Genomic DNA, 15928 nt, shown 5'->3' with positions numbered 1-15928 from the left:
TGCTTGTAAACAAATTGGCCTTGGTGAAGTTGAACTAACGTGATTCTTCACTTTGTTGTCAGTAGTGATGTTGCAATAACTTTGTGCTTTGGATGAACTTCAGCTCTTGTGGGTACTATAGTTTTTACTGGTTTTACTACCATTTTGAAAAGTGTTTAGTGTTTACTTCCTAATTTAGAATTACTGTTACGATGGCACCTTTATAATTGTGCAGCATGAACCCTGTCTGAAGTGTCTCTTGGAGTGCTCTCCTCTGAAGGATGACTCCTTGCAGGTTTGTAAGGAAGCAATAATGATGCTGAAGTTTCCCTTTGCAGCAGTAAACCAAAGCAGATGTGTTAATGAAGCTTTCTTTTCATAGGGGGAGGAGGAGGGGGTGGAAGGTACTTACTGTCATTTTCTCAACTGTATATTGATGTTGTTACCATGTGTGTTGAAGAATTGTGCCCTCCTGGCTTAGTTCCCAGTCATGCCATAGGATTTACTTTGAATGGGAGCAATTTGGAAGTGGTATTGTGAGGCACACAATAAGATCTTTTCTGGACATGGAGCAGTTGATTGTTCCTTTCAGTTGTGACCAATGTTTCACTATGTTGGTATAGACTAATGGAAGTGGTGCCATGTACTAGAACTTTTTTACAAGTGTTGCAAAAAATTCTTTTTTTTTTTATTAATAAGTGGCATTAAATTACAGCGGTGCTTATCTTTTAGCATATTAGTCTTATGGAATCTTCAGGAGTATCAGTATTTAAGCAGGATATCACTTTGGCATAAGTGACTGCTATGCAGTTGAGTTATATATGGAAGTAGGATACTTCATAAGCAAATTCTAGTGTTTTGGAATAAAATATGTACATGTTCGTGTGTATTTGGAATTGAAGGCTAAATGATAAATGAGATTGTTGTTGACTGCTTGTAGGATTTTGGTATGAGCAGAAAGAGTGCTTTTGTCAGTTATACTGCTTTTGTTCTAAACAGGATTTGTTTTTGGACCAGTCTTGGTGATATGTTAACTGGTAAGAACTTACCTAAGACCTGTAAAAAACTAAATATGATGTTTGAGTTGGTGGGGAAGACAAGTGGAGTATTTCTGAGGAGAGAAAGTAGGTGTTTTTCCACAGCATTTTTTCATCTGTGCTATTGCTTTTTTCTTAATCTCATTTTTGACAGAAGTAAAAGGATGGTTTTTGCAGACTTTGTTTGGAAGCATTTAATAGCTCTCACTCTCAGCTGCTGAGGAACATGACTTAGATTAAACACTTTGTTTATTAACTAACTTCAAAAGGTATGTTGTGTTGGTTTGTTTTTTTTTTTTGAATATGCACAGAGTAACTCTCTGAGAACAGGTTCTAGTTGGTTCTTTATTATAGTTTTGCTCAGGGCTGACATTTTCCACCATACTGTTTATATAACAGAGCAAGCTAAATGGTGGTTAGCTTGTCAACTTCTGTATGTGTGTTACTCTAAACTTTGCCTGTGAATTAAAATGTGCCTCAGCAGTCAGCTTTGCCCAGTTGAATGAAGCCTTGGAGTTGTTTATGAAACTGTCTTTATGTTTGGGGAGGGAGGGAAGGAAAACAAAAAGCCCCTACAAAACACAACTTAAAGGTGCAGCAAGAGCTCAGTCTTTCTGGAGCAGCCCCTTTCTGGAGCGGCCCCTGAGAGTGGAAATGGACAAATGCAAGCTCAAATATTTAGCTCATCATTTTTTGTCATTAATGAGGAACTCAGTCTCTCAAAACATTTGTTGCTGGAATGAAGATTCTTAATGAAAATGCTCATAACTGTATTAATGGAAAAGACTGAAGAGCTTGTAATGGTAAGTTACAAGTGAAAAGCCTTGGATTATGGACAAATATACATGTAGCTTACAATCTTAAAAAAACCCCAGCCTTCCAGCTGTGCATGTATCTTTTTTAGCACTTGATTGCTCTTCAGGCATTGCTCATTCTGAGCTCTACAGGCTATTCTACCTACCTTTGTATGAGAGTTAACTTCTTTAAGGAGATCTTAAGTAAACTGTCACAACTTTAGTATAAATTGGGAGAATGATACTTTTTAGTTGGCGTACGGCTTTTTACGTTAATCCTGTAATCAAATTCTCAATCTTCTTGCTCTTGTATAAAACTTGGAGAGTTCATGTCATGTTCCTGTTGACTGACATGGTACTGCATGCACAGTTGCCGTTGTATCGTGGACCTTCTCTTTGCAATATATGCAAGGTGAGTGATTAAACTCAGTGAGAAGTGAGAGCACAGTAGGTTTGAAAAAAATTCTCTTCAGTTGTGACTTCCCATTTGTCACGTTTCTAGAGTAACCTTTTTGCACAGAAGGTTGGTTGTACTGATAGTTTGATGGATAAAGAAAGCCAAGCAGATGCTAATACTCTGCATGTATTCATGATCCTTAAGATATGGTTGTAGCTTTAATAGTCCACACAAATTGGACATTGGTATGAAAGTGTCTTTGGAAATCTTGTAAGAATCCAAAACGTTTAAACATGGAAGGGGAGAAACCTAAAACAAGTGGAAACTCCTCAGTGCATGTTTTGCATGTATTGCTTTAGCAGTATTTTAGTTGAAAAGTTCTTCAGTTATTGTGTTTAGTGAATATCTAAAGCAAAACAAAAAATCTTTATGGGAAAGTAACCTTTTAAAATATACTTCAGAATAAGTGAATCCTGATCAGTTTAGCTTACATAAAACCCAAGACTCCTGCCAAGTGTAAATTATGTAATAATGTCTGTTACTCCCATAACAAAAACATTTCATGGGGAAAATTAAATTTCACGCCTTAATCTTTTGTTGGGAAAAGGAAAATCCAAACACTCAGGATTAGGTGAAACATTCCCAAGTTTACCTTGATGAAGTTTGTTATTGTGACCTAAAGATATAACACTTTTATTTCATTTACTTTTGATAGTAAACAAGATTTCTTATAGTATGATAAATAAAATTAATTACTGGAGTATGGTGAAGATACTGTTAATTTAATCTTTCCAGACTGTCATGCTCTTAGATGGGGCACAGAAAATGTTGGACATGTACTGTCTATGTGCATTCATCTGAGTAACTGACTAAATGAGAATTAATTCAGAAGCAGGAAAGTTATCATGAAAAACAGTGGTTTTTTTTGTTTTGACTCTAAGCAAATTACCATGTGGTTATCATCCTTATGGTTATGCTTGGTACTTGTTTTCTACTGAGATTCAAGTTTGTGTTGAAATCCTGAAGAGGATCGGGAAACTTTCTGGTCAGTGTAGTATACTTAGCTCTGCCTGTTCTACTAGACTGGCATTTCATTGGAAGAGAACCTATTTCAAAGCTTGTGGAACTCTTACCACTTCCACTTAATCTATTGGCCTAAACTTTGTGATGTTTGGGGTCATGGGTTAGAGTGGAACACTTAAATTGGAAGTCCACATTCCTCTCCACCCTCTGTAGCTTTTGAGGATGTTTGCAGAGCTCATCTCAAAGGGTATCTAGACCTGGGTTTATAGCATATGACCATGTAATTGGCAGTTCTTTAACTTTGAAACATAGCTTCTTTCAGCATTAATAATAGACTAGTTTGAGGTTTTTCAAAGGTTAGTGATTCATGGGGCTTCTGTATAGGTAGGATATGTGCAGTAAAGTTTTCCAGGTGACAGCTGAGTCAAAAGTGCATTTTATCTGGGAAGTGCAAGTGAGATGTCTCTTGCCTTAGCAATTATTTATACTGTCCTGTTTTAAATGCTGATGAGCGCTCTCTTCTGAGTCTTGCAGATGGTGATTCTGAGTGGGTTTCAAGGTAAATGTGGAATAAATGAAGATGTAACTTAAGTCTGAAATTTTATCGATGGTGTATAGTATTATCTTTGTCCTTCAGTCAGAGTTCCTACAATAAACCATTTTTTGCATGCAGCTGAATGCTGCTTAGAAGACCTCTTACAGCTTATCTATGTGAAACTCGTTCCTGTCTCTGACATCACAAGTTTCCTGTCTCATTTGACTGCCTTCATTGGTGGTATGCATTTCTTCATTCCTCTTACTTCAACTGTTACCAAACAGCTCTCAGTCCTTTGAAATGATAGATCTGCAGCCAGAAAATAACTGGTAGGGTTGAGCTTTCCTACCAAGTGGAGCTGGCTGCATTCCCATTCTGAGCACTTGATTTTTTTTTTTTTTTTTTTAACTGAAGAGCAAAGATGTAAATACTCGTAACTGTATAAAGACTTAATGCGTGGAATCTTGAGGTAGATGAGTATATATCTGTTTTTGAGATCTTTGACAGGTGCTCTAGTCTTGTGCTTTACTGTGCTAGCTTAATGCTTAAGTGAATAATTCAGTAATCTTGCACACCAGAAAGATCTGAATTTATCTGCAAAACTCAGGTGTGAGAAGATGTTTTATTCATTTAAAATGACTAAATAATTGTGTGCTTTGCAAAACAATTACACTGGTAGTGATTTGTAACTTCATCAGGTGATTCTTTTGAAATGCTGCTTTAATATTAGGAGCTGATGTGGAAAGGTTTGTAGCTGTAAATTAATATTTGTAAATGGTCCAGAAATAAACAATATTCCACCTACAGGTCTGTATCTTGGAATCCTGATAGCTTTCTGTTTTGACTTTCTACTGACAGGTCACATTTAGGGCAGGCAAAACATAAGGCACATAGCCCTCCTGAGAGTAGAAAATCTATTTCAAAGACACCCAAAGTGCAGTCTAATACTACTTCTGAGCAGTCCAAGGGACACTTTTCTAAAAGGTAATTGTGCTTCATATTCATATGTTAACTAGTGTTATCTGCACTTCAAAACTGTGTATAATTACTGAGTTATACAGAGTTCTTATAAAACATGTGACTAATAGATATTTAACTAATCTAGGTATTGCTTTCACTGGATGTATTTCAGGGTTTCAATTTCTGTTTGTGTTGTTTTTTTCTAATTCACCAACTAAGAGCATTCCATCAGTGATGGGGAGGAAATGATTTCTGCATAACTAGTCCTGGAGTACTTGCAAGGTCTTTCTCCCCTTCTTCTGCTTCATATTGGGAGAAGATTGCTCAAGGGGGTTAGAGCAATGTCCAGTATGAATTGAAACATGCAATGAACTAAAGTAGACCTATGTTCAGGGTAATCATCTTGGTTTTGCTTGTCTGTTCTGCATATGATTCCACTACCTACACACTGGAACAGTTTTTTATCACATAGAAGAGAATTTTGCCATTTTTGTATGTGATTCACTACATCAATTTAAAGATTTGATAAGAGTCTTTCTTGAACTAGAGTCCAGTTATGACTAGTTATGCATTACTGAACACTCCTTACTCTCTTGTGGAACTAATATTCTCAAACATTCAGTTAAGTTTTATGGCTTGATTTTTTTTTTTTTTTTTTTGGCTTGATTTAATCAGTTTGACATACTGATATATGTAAAAGTAAAATATATTCAAGTTCTAACTTCCTTTTTAGAAAGGTGGCGTATTGTGCTTTTATTTTGTAATCTACTTAGTTTTTATGCTAGCAAATATGTGTGATATAACTGTTCTCATACAAGCATGTGGGGTTTTTTTTTTTTGCTTCAATGTAAACTTAACAGTGTTTCTTACATGCAGTTTCCTTTATTATTTATTATTAAAGAATGGTAACGTTTAGCATGCAAAACTCTTACAACTGTGAGGCTTCTTGAGTTCAACTCTAATGCTGTTCCTGCTTACTTCTACAGAGGCTGTAGTTCATCTGCTGTTTTAATACCACAAGAAGATCCGGAGAGAGTCAATACTTCAGAAAAGCAAAAAACGGGGCAAGTGCCTAAGAAAGACAATTCTCGAGGAGTTAAACGCAGTGCTAGTCCAGATTACAGGAGGACCAATTCTCCTAGCTCTGCTAAAAAACCCAAAGCACTTCAACATACTGAAACTTCCTCAGAAACTAACAAGCCACATACTAAATCTAAGAGAAGACACTCAGACCAAGAGCAGCCCAAGTCTACACAATTGCCATCAACAAGCAAGGCTCACACCAGAAAGGGTGGAGCTGCTGGTAGCTCCCGAAGTCAGAAAAGGAAAAGGACAGAGAATCTGTCTTGTATAAAGAGTGGGTCATCAGTTGAATCAACTGGCACTGAAGAAAAGTCAGCAAAAGTCTCCAAGCTGGCTTCAAAATCGGTGACCTCAGCCAAAGCTGGGTGTAGCACCATCACCGATTCTTCTTCTTCAGCTTCCACCTCCTCCTCCTCTTCTGCTGTTGCCTCTGCTTCTTCTACTGTTCCTCAGGGTGCCAGAGTGAAACAGGGAAAGGACCAGAGTAAGGCTAGACGTTCCCGTTCCGCGTCCAGCCCCAGTCCAAGAAGGAGTAGCAGGGACAAAGAACCGAGTAAAACAGGTGGCTCTTCAAAGTTTGACTGGGCTGCTCGATTCAGCCCAAAAGTCAGTCTCCCTAAAACAAAACTGTCTCTACCAGGCTCTTCCAAGTCGGAGACATCAAAACCTGGACCTTCAGGACTACAGGCTAAGCTAGCAAGTAAGTCGTTCTTTTGTGGAAGAATAAACACATATGTTTTAAAATCAAGTCTTCTAAACAAATCCTCCTTTTTTCAAGCTGCTTGGGATCTTCCTAGAAAAATTAACTTTTAGTTACGTTCTGCTAAGTTAAGCTGTGACTGAAACTATTTACAGCTAAAGCAGACTATTTAAGTTCAGTCAGTGTTCTGTAAATTTAAGTTGCTTCTGTGTCTTGCAAATTGATTTTCAAAATAAAATACATGCAAAATAATTGGATGTTGTGATGGGGACATATATGTTATAAAACACTGATTATATTCCTTTTGTCAGATTTTTTTCCCCCCCTCACTCATTTTCTTAAGCCTTCTATTCTGAAGTGGGAATGATAAATGCTGGAAAACAGATAGATCATATGTGGTTTGTTCTTTCAAACTTAATTTCCTGATTTTTCCTTGTTGTGAGAATCTGTGATGTTTAAGAGCAGTAATGTTGTAAATCTGGTGTATGTAGTGCTGGGGATTAGTCACTTTATCTTTTAAGTTGTTCTTACAAAGTATGGCTTCTTTCAGGTGCTGAGTTTGAATAGCAGCTACTGTTCTTGAACATGATCACTGAGAAATGTAGGCTGTTTCCAAGCAGAGCACCTGCTTGCTAGTATGCAGATATGCTTGTAGCTCTGTCTTGAACAATTTTTTTTTTAAAAAATGTGTTTTGCTGCCTTTGTGTACTGAATGATTTATTTACTGCATGTATTCTCTAAAACTTGATGTAAGAGGTTGGATTCCTAAACTTGCTTACTGTTGTTCCTTTACTTAGGCATGATCACAGGTAGCTTGTCCCAGCTGGGACACATCCATAGCTAATACTAATGCAGGAAATAGGTGAAATAATCAAAAGCAACTGGGTGTCTTCCTGTATAATCAACATAGGTCAATTAAATTTAACAGATGTGTTTTGGATAATGTGCATGACTGGAGTATTGATTCTGGAATGACCTAGCCTAACAGATGAAGAATGGCTTTTGGGAAGGAGAGAGGAGTTACTTTACAGCAAGGTGGTTTTTTTTGGTTTTTTTACCTGCTCCATGATTCAGGGCTACCAGGTGATGAATTCCAGAATCAAAACTCTGAATTTGCACAGGGTGGAAGGAGAGGGAAGTGAGTAGAAGTCAGATAACAATGGGAATGACCAACAAGTTCTGAGCTAAGCCAGGCTACAGGCAAAGAAGAAAAGGAACAGAGAGGAGAAAGCATTGATCTCCAACAAGTGGACAACAAGATGAAGGCAGAGAGCAATTCATGTGATAAGTTACAAAACTTCATGAAGGAGTGAGAAGGGGAATGGTGGGATAGCACAACGGGGGGGCTGGGGGAGAGTGGTGTTGTGTACCTTGAAAAACAGCTTTGAGAATGTGAGCCTAAACTGTCACTGCAAAGACTGTACTGAGAAAGATGCTTTGACTTAACTTTCAGTTCATAGAAGAGCTAAAGGTCTTTTGCCAGAAGATGTTGAAATATATGTGACAAAACCGAGCTGGTAGGGACTGTGGCGGGGGTGTGTGTGTGTCTAAAATGTCACTGCTAAGGGGCACAAAGCATGGTGAGAGATACTTCTATATGCAATAGAGAACCAAGTAATTTTCTGTAGATGACATTTCAATTTGAGGGAGGGGAAAAGTACTAACAGGTGATATTAGGAAGTCCAAAATGTCTAATGCCTTTTTATTTTACTATCGATTACAGCAAAACTTTTTCCAGTAAATATCATTGATGGCCAAATATCACTGTAAGAGCTCAGCATAGAACAGAAGTCTTAAGCTATGATATTTTCAAACAGTCTCAGTCTTTCGAACAGTGCTCTCTGACAGCAGGTTGAAGTGATCTTGGAATCAATAATAACTACTGTTAGCTTAGTCGTCTCCTAAAAAAGGAGAAAGCTTGTGTGACATACTTCAAATTTGTCCAAAGAGTTCGAAATTGTGTTTTAACAAAACACACATTTTGCATAATGCTGAGAAGCGTCATGAAAATATGAAGAAAATAAACCAGCAGGGTAGGTTTTTGTAGGTAGGTAAGTTCAAATTAATTTTCTGTAGCAGACCAGTACCCTTAGAGGATAAGGGAACAGAAGAAAGCTGTCTCACACAAATATTAACACCCTGGAGCTTTCTGAAGTGGGAAGGCAAAGAGTGATCTAGATGAAATTGAGGTGTATGCCTTTCTACCTGGAAACAAGCCCTTAGAAGTCATAGTAATTCTGTGTAGAAACTAAAAGCTTAAACTTAGTAGGCTTTTGTAGGTGTATATATTATGAAACGCATTTGGAGAAGTCTGAAATAGGGCTTATAGTATTAGTGGGATATAAACAAAAAAGCAAATGTAACAACTGCAAAAACTTCAGAAAAAAACGATGGGTGGAAGTGGTTCTAGGAAAATAAGTGGGAGGAGAGGGGGGATTATTCAGCCTAACAAAATCATAGAATGGTTTGGGTTGAAAGGGATCTTAAAGATCATCTCATTCCAAACCCCCTGCCACAGGCAGGGCCACCTTCCACTGCACCAGGTTCTCAAAGCCCCATCTGATCGGTCATGTCTATATAAATGCAATGCTGTTCTCTTGTGGAGATGATGCAATTCAAGGAGTAGAAGCAGCATTGTTAGAGGTTGTGATCTTTGAATGAAAAATAAGAGCAGCTGCTCTGCCTTACTCTATTGAAGTGAAGAATGAGAAGCATGGCTGCCATCTTTGTAGAAGTTTTTCACGTGCTTGAGAAGAATGAGGAGACTACCCTGAGGTTTCTTGTCCAGTCCTCCTGGATAGGTAATAGGTATTAAATCCAGCCCAGGTGACTTTGTGTGTTAAGCTCTACACAGAAGTCTCTGTAACAGAGCAGTGACATCACTGAATAACAACTAAAGAATATGTTGGTATAATAAAATAGGCTAAACTAAAGTTTTTCACATCTATTTGAGTAGTTAAATATTTCTTCACGGGGAGAAAGGGGGAAGAGAGGAAGAAAGCAAGCTTCTCATTTGCTGTTGTGATTTGACTATTTTCACGTCCTTTTCAAGCTGTATCTGTTGTAGGGGCTTCTTAAATGTTGCAAATCGGGTCATGTTACTGATTACATAACACTATAAAATCAACCTTAATTATGTTTCCATTATTAGGGAAATCTTTGCTGTCCTTTGTGTATTGTCTTGTGGCCCTTAAGTAGGAAGAAGCTGGCAAGAGTGACTGGGACAGTGCTGAGCGCGAGATTACTTAGGATAGCTGTCCCTGCCTGAGACATCTCTACCTAATACTTGGAGACTGAGGGGCTAGGGAGGTTACTGGTGTATGCACTGAAAAGCCACATGAACCTAAACACAGAGTGTAAATGATATATAACTCCTGGCTTTGAGGGTTTTGACAAAGGTGAGAGAGAAGAGAGTCAGAAAATAGCTCTGAATTAGTTTATTTGGGATTGTGAGTAACAGTGCTAGCTTGGGTGATGGTAGTTAGAGCCTTGGAGCTGTGGACTTGGTATTGAGACAGTAGATGGCTAGCTTGGAGATACTTGGTTTAATGGTCATGACCGGCTGTGTGGGGCTTCTGTAAGAGCTGGGGATGTCTGGGCTGGTACTGAGGGAGGGTAATGGTGGAATATTAGAATGACAGGAGGCTGTCTTGCCTTCCCCTGCTGCAGCCCTTTTCACTCTATCTCAATTAGTTGAAGAGCAGCCTTGCACAGGAGCCAATCTGAAGTCTAAAATTCCAGTCCTAACAAGTAAATCACTCCTGATTGCCTTTCTGAACTGCAGATGAAGGGCTTTCTAGGTTATGAACTGTGAAAGTTTGACTAAGTTTGTTTTGACTTGGGTAGTACATTCAGACTTAATAAGTGATTGCAGTACAGCTGCATTCAAAACTTTTGCACAACAAAATATTCTTTAAAAAAATGCTGATGAGTAAACACACTTAAATGTGAAGTTGTTAGATTTTTTTATTTTGATTTGTTAGGCTGTGCTATTTCAGGTTTAGCCTGTTTGAATGTATTTTCCTTCTGACTCATAAACATGAGTGCTTGGCATGCAAACTAGAATGATGTCAGGGCATAAGCAATATATGTCTGCCATAAGAAAGCCTGTACTTCTGCTTTAATTCTGAAGCTTAATTCTGAAGTCTTTGCAGGTGTTGAATATGAGTTGCTTAAACCTGATTTTCTTTGAGGGGTTTGGATTAGAGATCATTTAGATAAACTTGACACCCACAGATCTGTGGGCCCTGATGGGATGCACCTATGAGTGTTGAGGGAGCTGGCAGATGTTGCTGCTAAGCCACTCTCCATCACCTTTGTAAGGTCATGGAGAACAGCAGAGATGTCTGAGGAAAGCCAGTGTCACTTCAGAAAGGGCAAAGAGGAGGACCCAGGGTACTATAGGCTGGTCAGCCTTACCTCCATCCCTGGAAAGATGGAAGAGCTCATCCTGCATGTCATCTCTAAGCATGTGAAATAAAAGAAGGTTATCAGTAGTAAACATGGATTCACCAAGGGGAAATAATGCTTGACCAGACTGATAGTCTGCTGTGATGGAATGGCTGGCTGAGTAGATGAGGGGAAAGCAGTGGATGTTGTCTACCTTGATTTCAGCAAGGCTTTTGATTCTGTCTCCTGTAGCATCCTGATAGCCCATGAAATGTGGGTGAGGTAAATGACAAGGAATTGGTTTGAGAACTGACTGAATTGCAAAGTTCAGAGAGTTGTGATCAGCAATGCAATGTCCAGTTGGAGGCCTGTGTTCTCCAGCAGTCAGTACTGGGTCCAGTGCTGTTCTACTGGTTCATCAATGACCTGCAGGAGGGGGCAGAGTGCACCCTCAGCAAGTCTGATGATACAAAAGTGAGAGGTGTGGCTAATACACAGAGGCTGTGCTGCCATTAAGTTGAACCTGGAGAAGCGGAAGAGTTGGGTGGAGAGGAACCTAATGAAGTTCAAAGGCAAGTCCAGGGTCCTGCACCTGGAGAGGAGTAATTTCACACACCAGTGCAGCTTAGGGGCTGACCTGTGGAGGAGGACTTGGAGGCCCTGGTGGAGAACAGGTGGTGCATGAGCCAGCAGTGAGCCCTTGTGGCTAAGAAGGCCAACAAAATCCTGGGGTGCATTAGGAAGAGCGATGCTAACAGATCAATGGAGTTGATCCTGCTCCTCTGCCTTGAAGAGGCCTTATGTGGAGTGCTGTGTCCAGTTCTGGTCTTCCAGTTTAAGGAAGACAAGGAGCTACTGGAAAAAGTCCAGTGAAGGGCTATGAAGGTAATGAGGGGACTGAAGCATCTCTTATGAGGAAAGGCTGAGAGATCTGTGCCAGTTTAGCCTGGAGAAAACATGGCTTACCAATGCATATAAATACTTCAAGGGTGGTTGTCAAGAGATACGGGGCCAGAGTCTTTTTTCAGTTGTGCCCAGCAGCAGAGGACACAAACTGAATACAGGAAGTTCCATCTAAATATGAAGAAAAACCTCTTTGAGGGTGACAGAGCAGTAGAACAGGCTGCCCAGAGAGACTACGGAGTCTCCTGTTCTGGAGATACTCAAAACCTGCCTGGACATGACCAGTGAACCTGCTCTAGCAGGGAGGTTGGGCTAGATGATATCTGAAGGTCCCTTCCAACCCCAACCTTTTCTGTGAGTCTGTGACAATTGCTGTGTATATTACAGAAACAGTGCTGAATAAACAACTTCTGGAGATGAACATCAAACTAATTCCTCTGAAAGCCCTTGTTGTCTGTCTGTGGCAGTATGACTGGTGCTTTCCTCCATCAGGCATACGCAGGGCATCTTTAATCTCATTTTCCTGAACACTGGTTGTGCTCTATTTACTGGTGAATGCTTGCCACTTTTAGCCTCCTGCAACTGCTAAAGACACAGGACTACCCTTCAATTTGGAGGCTGTGCTGGCCATCCCAAATTTTAATGACAATGTGAGTGCAAGGAAGAAGGCTCAGTGTGAAGAACTTAGCCATCCTGAAGCTACGGTATTGGGAAGACTCAAAGGTTTTGCAAAAGATGCAGATGGTAAGGTTGACTTGAAGTTGATTGTTTAAGAAGGCTTCTTAAGGGCAGAGTGGCATTGAACAGCAGGAAGGGAACATGCTGTGAGAAGATTTTCTTTGCTTTCTCTTTTAGCTATAAAATTAATAGATGGAGGTGGAAGCTCAATTTTACCCTGTGTAGATGCTCAGAGACAGAAAAGTAAAGACTTGGGAAAAGAAACATGTAGAAAGATCTGACAAGTACAATGTTCCTGAGCAGCAGGAGAAAATGCTCTCAGCTCTTCTGGATGCTCAGGGGTGTGATGTATTCTGCAGCTCACTCACCAAGCAGTAACTGGGTAACTGTATATTCTCTACAACCCTCTGAGGTAATTCAGCTTAAAAAGATGGCTCAGCTAATTTAATGCCACTTATGGAAAAGGACAACCCATTTTATTGCATCTTTGCCCTACTGCTTGATGGTGTCTGTGCTCATCTGACCCTTAAGCAAGCTCAACTCACCAGGCTGGCAGAATACTAAAACAAGAAAGTGTGTGTCAGATGTGTACTTTGTATATCTTGAGATTGATTTGGGGAAAATAAGACATGGATGTGCCATACTGTTAAACAACAGCTGTTAAGCTAGCTCAGCTGCTTTGTGCAACTCTTCCCTTTAGCAGAAACCCTGTTTTGATACAAGCTAAGGCAATCTTCACTTACAGTGGATGTGTGGTGTCTCATCGATAGCCCATTAATAAGCTAATATGAAGTTACCTAATTTAGGTCTGGCTACTTGAAAATGACTACCCACAGATTTGAAGTAGTAAATGGTAAGCTGACATAAAGGATGAAAATACGCCTTTTTTTCTCCAGTGAACTCTACTGTATGAAGATGATTCATTTATTCTTCTAATGTGAAGCAAAAGTACATTTCACTTAGAATTTCACCGTAGTGTTACAGGTACCGAGTAACCTAGTTTTCCATGTGTTATATATGAGAAAGTATTTCTCTGAACTCAGTGGGGCAAACCTGTGGAGTAATACGGTGCTATACCTAGTGCCAGTTGAAGCATGCATTTTCTAGTGTAAAATACAACCAGCTCTGAGGGAAATTTTCATGTATCCTTGTACTTCCAAGTACTTGAGAAGTGTATCTATGGCATGGGATCCTTCTGCAACCATTTCAAATGAGTTTTGTCTTGTATCTCTACCTTATGATTTCTCCTGTCACGCTTGGCCTCCCCCCACCTCCAAGTCTTACATATACTATCTGTGAGTAGGGTTGGAGTCATTGTGTTGTGGTAATTTCAACTTAGTTTTGGTTTCAAAGCATACGTAGTAAAAATACCACTACTTTTTGAATATTTGAAAAAGTTAATGTATGCTCTGTATGTATAGACCATCTGGAAACTCAGGTGACTGGCCTGCTTCAGTTCAGTGCTTGGTAGGTTTTAAATACAGAACACTTCTTTCCCTAGAGATTGCTAAATTTATTGAGTTGCTAAGCCACGTGTGTGGTAAATACATGAATATCAGGTTAACCTTCATCTGCATGGAATGTAACTGCACACAGCATTGTGTTTCTGGGTTGGATATGCTGTGGTGTTTGAAAGGACACACTGTTAGCCAGATCAGTAGTAGCTTTTTAGATCACTTTTCCTTTTCTGTTAAATATCCAGTCAGAATCTGCATAGTTATCATTTCATCCCTCAGTACCACAATTCTGCATTTCTGGAATGTTTTAGGATTAAAGAAATAGGAGCTAATTTGATAACTTCTGAACTCAAATGCATTGCATGCTTAAGTATGTTTTATTTGTTTTGTTGCCAGAAGAGGGAGCAGTGATCTTACTTTTCTTTTCAAAATTGTTTACATCTGTTCTAGTAATATGTCTGAATTCAGTGTTATGATGTTGTCTTCTATTATATTTATTTATTGTGGAGGTATTGTGAGATCGCTGCAATGTCAAACTGGGCCTGATAAAAGTTCTTAATTTTCACCCTAAATTATCAGTGGAAGCTGCCATTGGATATTTCAACCTGATAGTAAGCTTGCTGAGAATCATCTGAGAATGTTGTATTGCATGGGGTTTTTGTGTGTAAGATTAACCTGGTTCTTTGGTGGGGTGTTACCAGAACAGTGGCTTTGTCACCTAGAGCAAATTGTTATCAATTGGGTCAGTTTTCAACAGTGCAAATACTTGTAAATTAAACATTGGAACTCCTTTTCCAAAGCCGTGAGGATGTGCTTGCTTATTTACATAGAGGATGGCCTTATGACAGTAAGAGGGGCTGAAGTGGTGTCGTTGAAATAGGAACACAAATAATACATATGTGATAGATCTCAGCACTGACAGTGCTTGACTCCTGGAGGGGGAGTATGGTTCTGATTTAAGACAGTTATTTTTAAGCCATATTAGTGTGAATAAAACTGACTAAAATTTGAGATTGTAACTACCACTGCCTTCCCTCTTGAAATATAGTTTCTTTTTTTCAAGGCTAAAGCATCTTCTTTTAAGTGTTCGAACTTGGAAATAATACCTTGTATTCCATAACGTGATACCTGTTTAACATGAGAAAGATGATCTATAGCTGTAGTATATAGTTTAGCAAAAGGTGCCTACATAAAAACTTGGAGTTTAGTATTACTTAACTCAATGAATAAAAGTAAGTGCCTGAACCTTTCTTTTACTGGTATAGCAGCTCAGTGTAAGCTGACTAAAATTGATGTGGGCTTATTGTGGTTCTTATGTAGAAGCTGTTCTTCATCATGGAAGTTTCCTGTACACAAAAGTTTAATTTCTTTGTAGAACTGCTGTGTATTTAAAGACTGATTTACTCTCAATTCTTTACATATTGCATAGGTCTAAGAAAATCTACAAAGAAGCGCAGTGAATCACCACCTGCTGAGCTCCCCAGTTTACGGCGGAGCACACGGCAAAAGACCACGGGCTCCTGTGCTAGCACCAGGTAAAACTTAAGGAAATGGAACTTGATTACTACAGTGAGTTGGTATTCATATCATTTTCATGCATGAAAATTGGCCTTGTCCCTCTCTTGGCTATTGTAAAAATAGCTGTAGCTTTTCAGGCCTGCTGGATTACTCTGTACCACCAGTATCATGAACAGCACATAGAATTTGTTGCCATCAGACATCCAGTAAGTCCCTCAGCTGTGGAGGTGAAGGAAGAGAAACAGCCAAAGCCAGTATCACAAACTTAAGTAATCCTGTCCTTAGGGAGGTGTTGTAAGAAGACAGACAGTAGTGCTGAACTACTTCCTTTGTGTTAAGTAGTTCAGCACTACTCTCTGTGTTGACAGTAGTGCTGAACTACTGTCCATTATGAATAGTAAAATAGATGATTGTTTTGAAAAATTAGACTTCATGGTACCACACAGGAGTCTGTTTTAATAGGGTGCACTGTTAA

At 39.2% G+C, this 15928-nt stretch overlaps 1 protein-coding gene across 9 annotated transcripts in view; it reads left to right on the top strand.

The window, feature by feature from the left end:
• The window catches only part of TRIP12 (thyroid hormone receptor interactor 12), a 78925-nt gene that overhangs the window by 31417 nt on the left and 31580 nt on the right, over nucleotides 1-15928 (top strand). For 6 of the 9 annotated variants that reach the window (XM_082288236.1, XM_082288241.1, XM_082288239.1 and 3 more), the window contains exons 3-5: nucleotides 4624-4749; nucleotides 5712-6508; nucleotides 15365-15470. In XM_082288236.1, the coding sequence (XP_082144362.1) occupies nucleotides 4624-4749; nucleotides 5712-6508; nucleotides 15365-15470 (1029 nt within the window). Of the gene's footprint in view, nucleotides 1-1192; nucleotides 1286-2134; nucleotides 2223-4623; nucleotides 4750-5711; nucleotides 6509-15364; nucleotides 15471-15928 lie in introns of those variants that run through there. The other 3 variants (XM_082288242.1, XM_082288243.1, XM_082288240.1) reach the window with 2 other exon arrangements.

The sequence above is a fragment of the Coloeus monedula genome (genome assembly GCF_965178545.1).
Source record: "Coloeus monedula genome assembly, chromosome: 10".
Classification (NCBI taxonomy): Eukaryota; Metazoa; Chordata; class Aves; order Passeriformes; family Corvidae; genus Coloeus; species Coloeus monedula.
The sequence above is the reverse complement of the archived record's forward strand: the minus strand, read 5'-3'. Positions and strand labels throughout refer to the sequence as shown.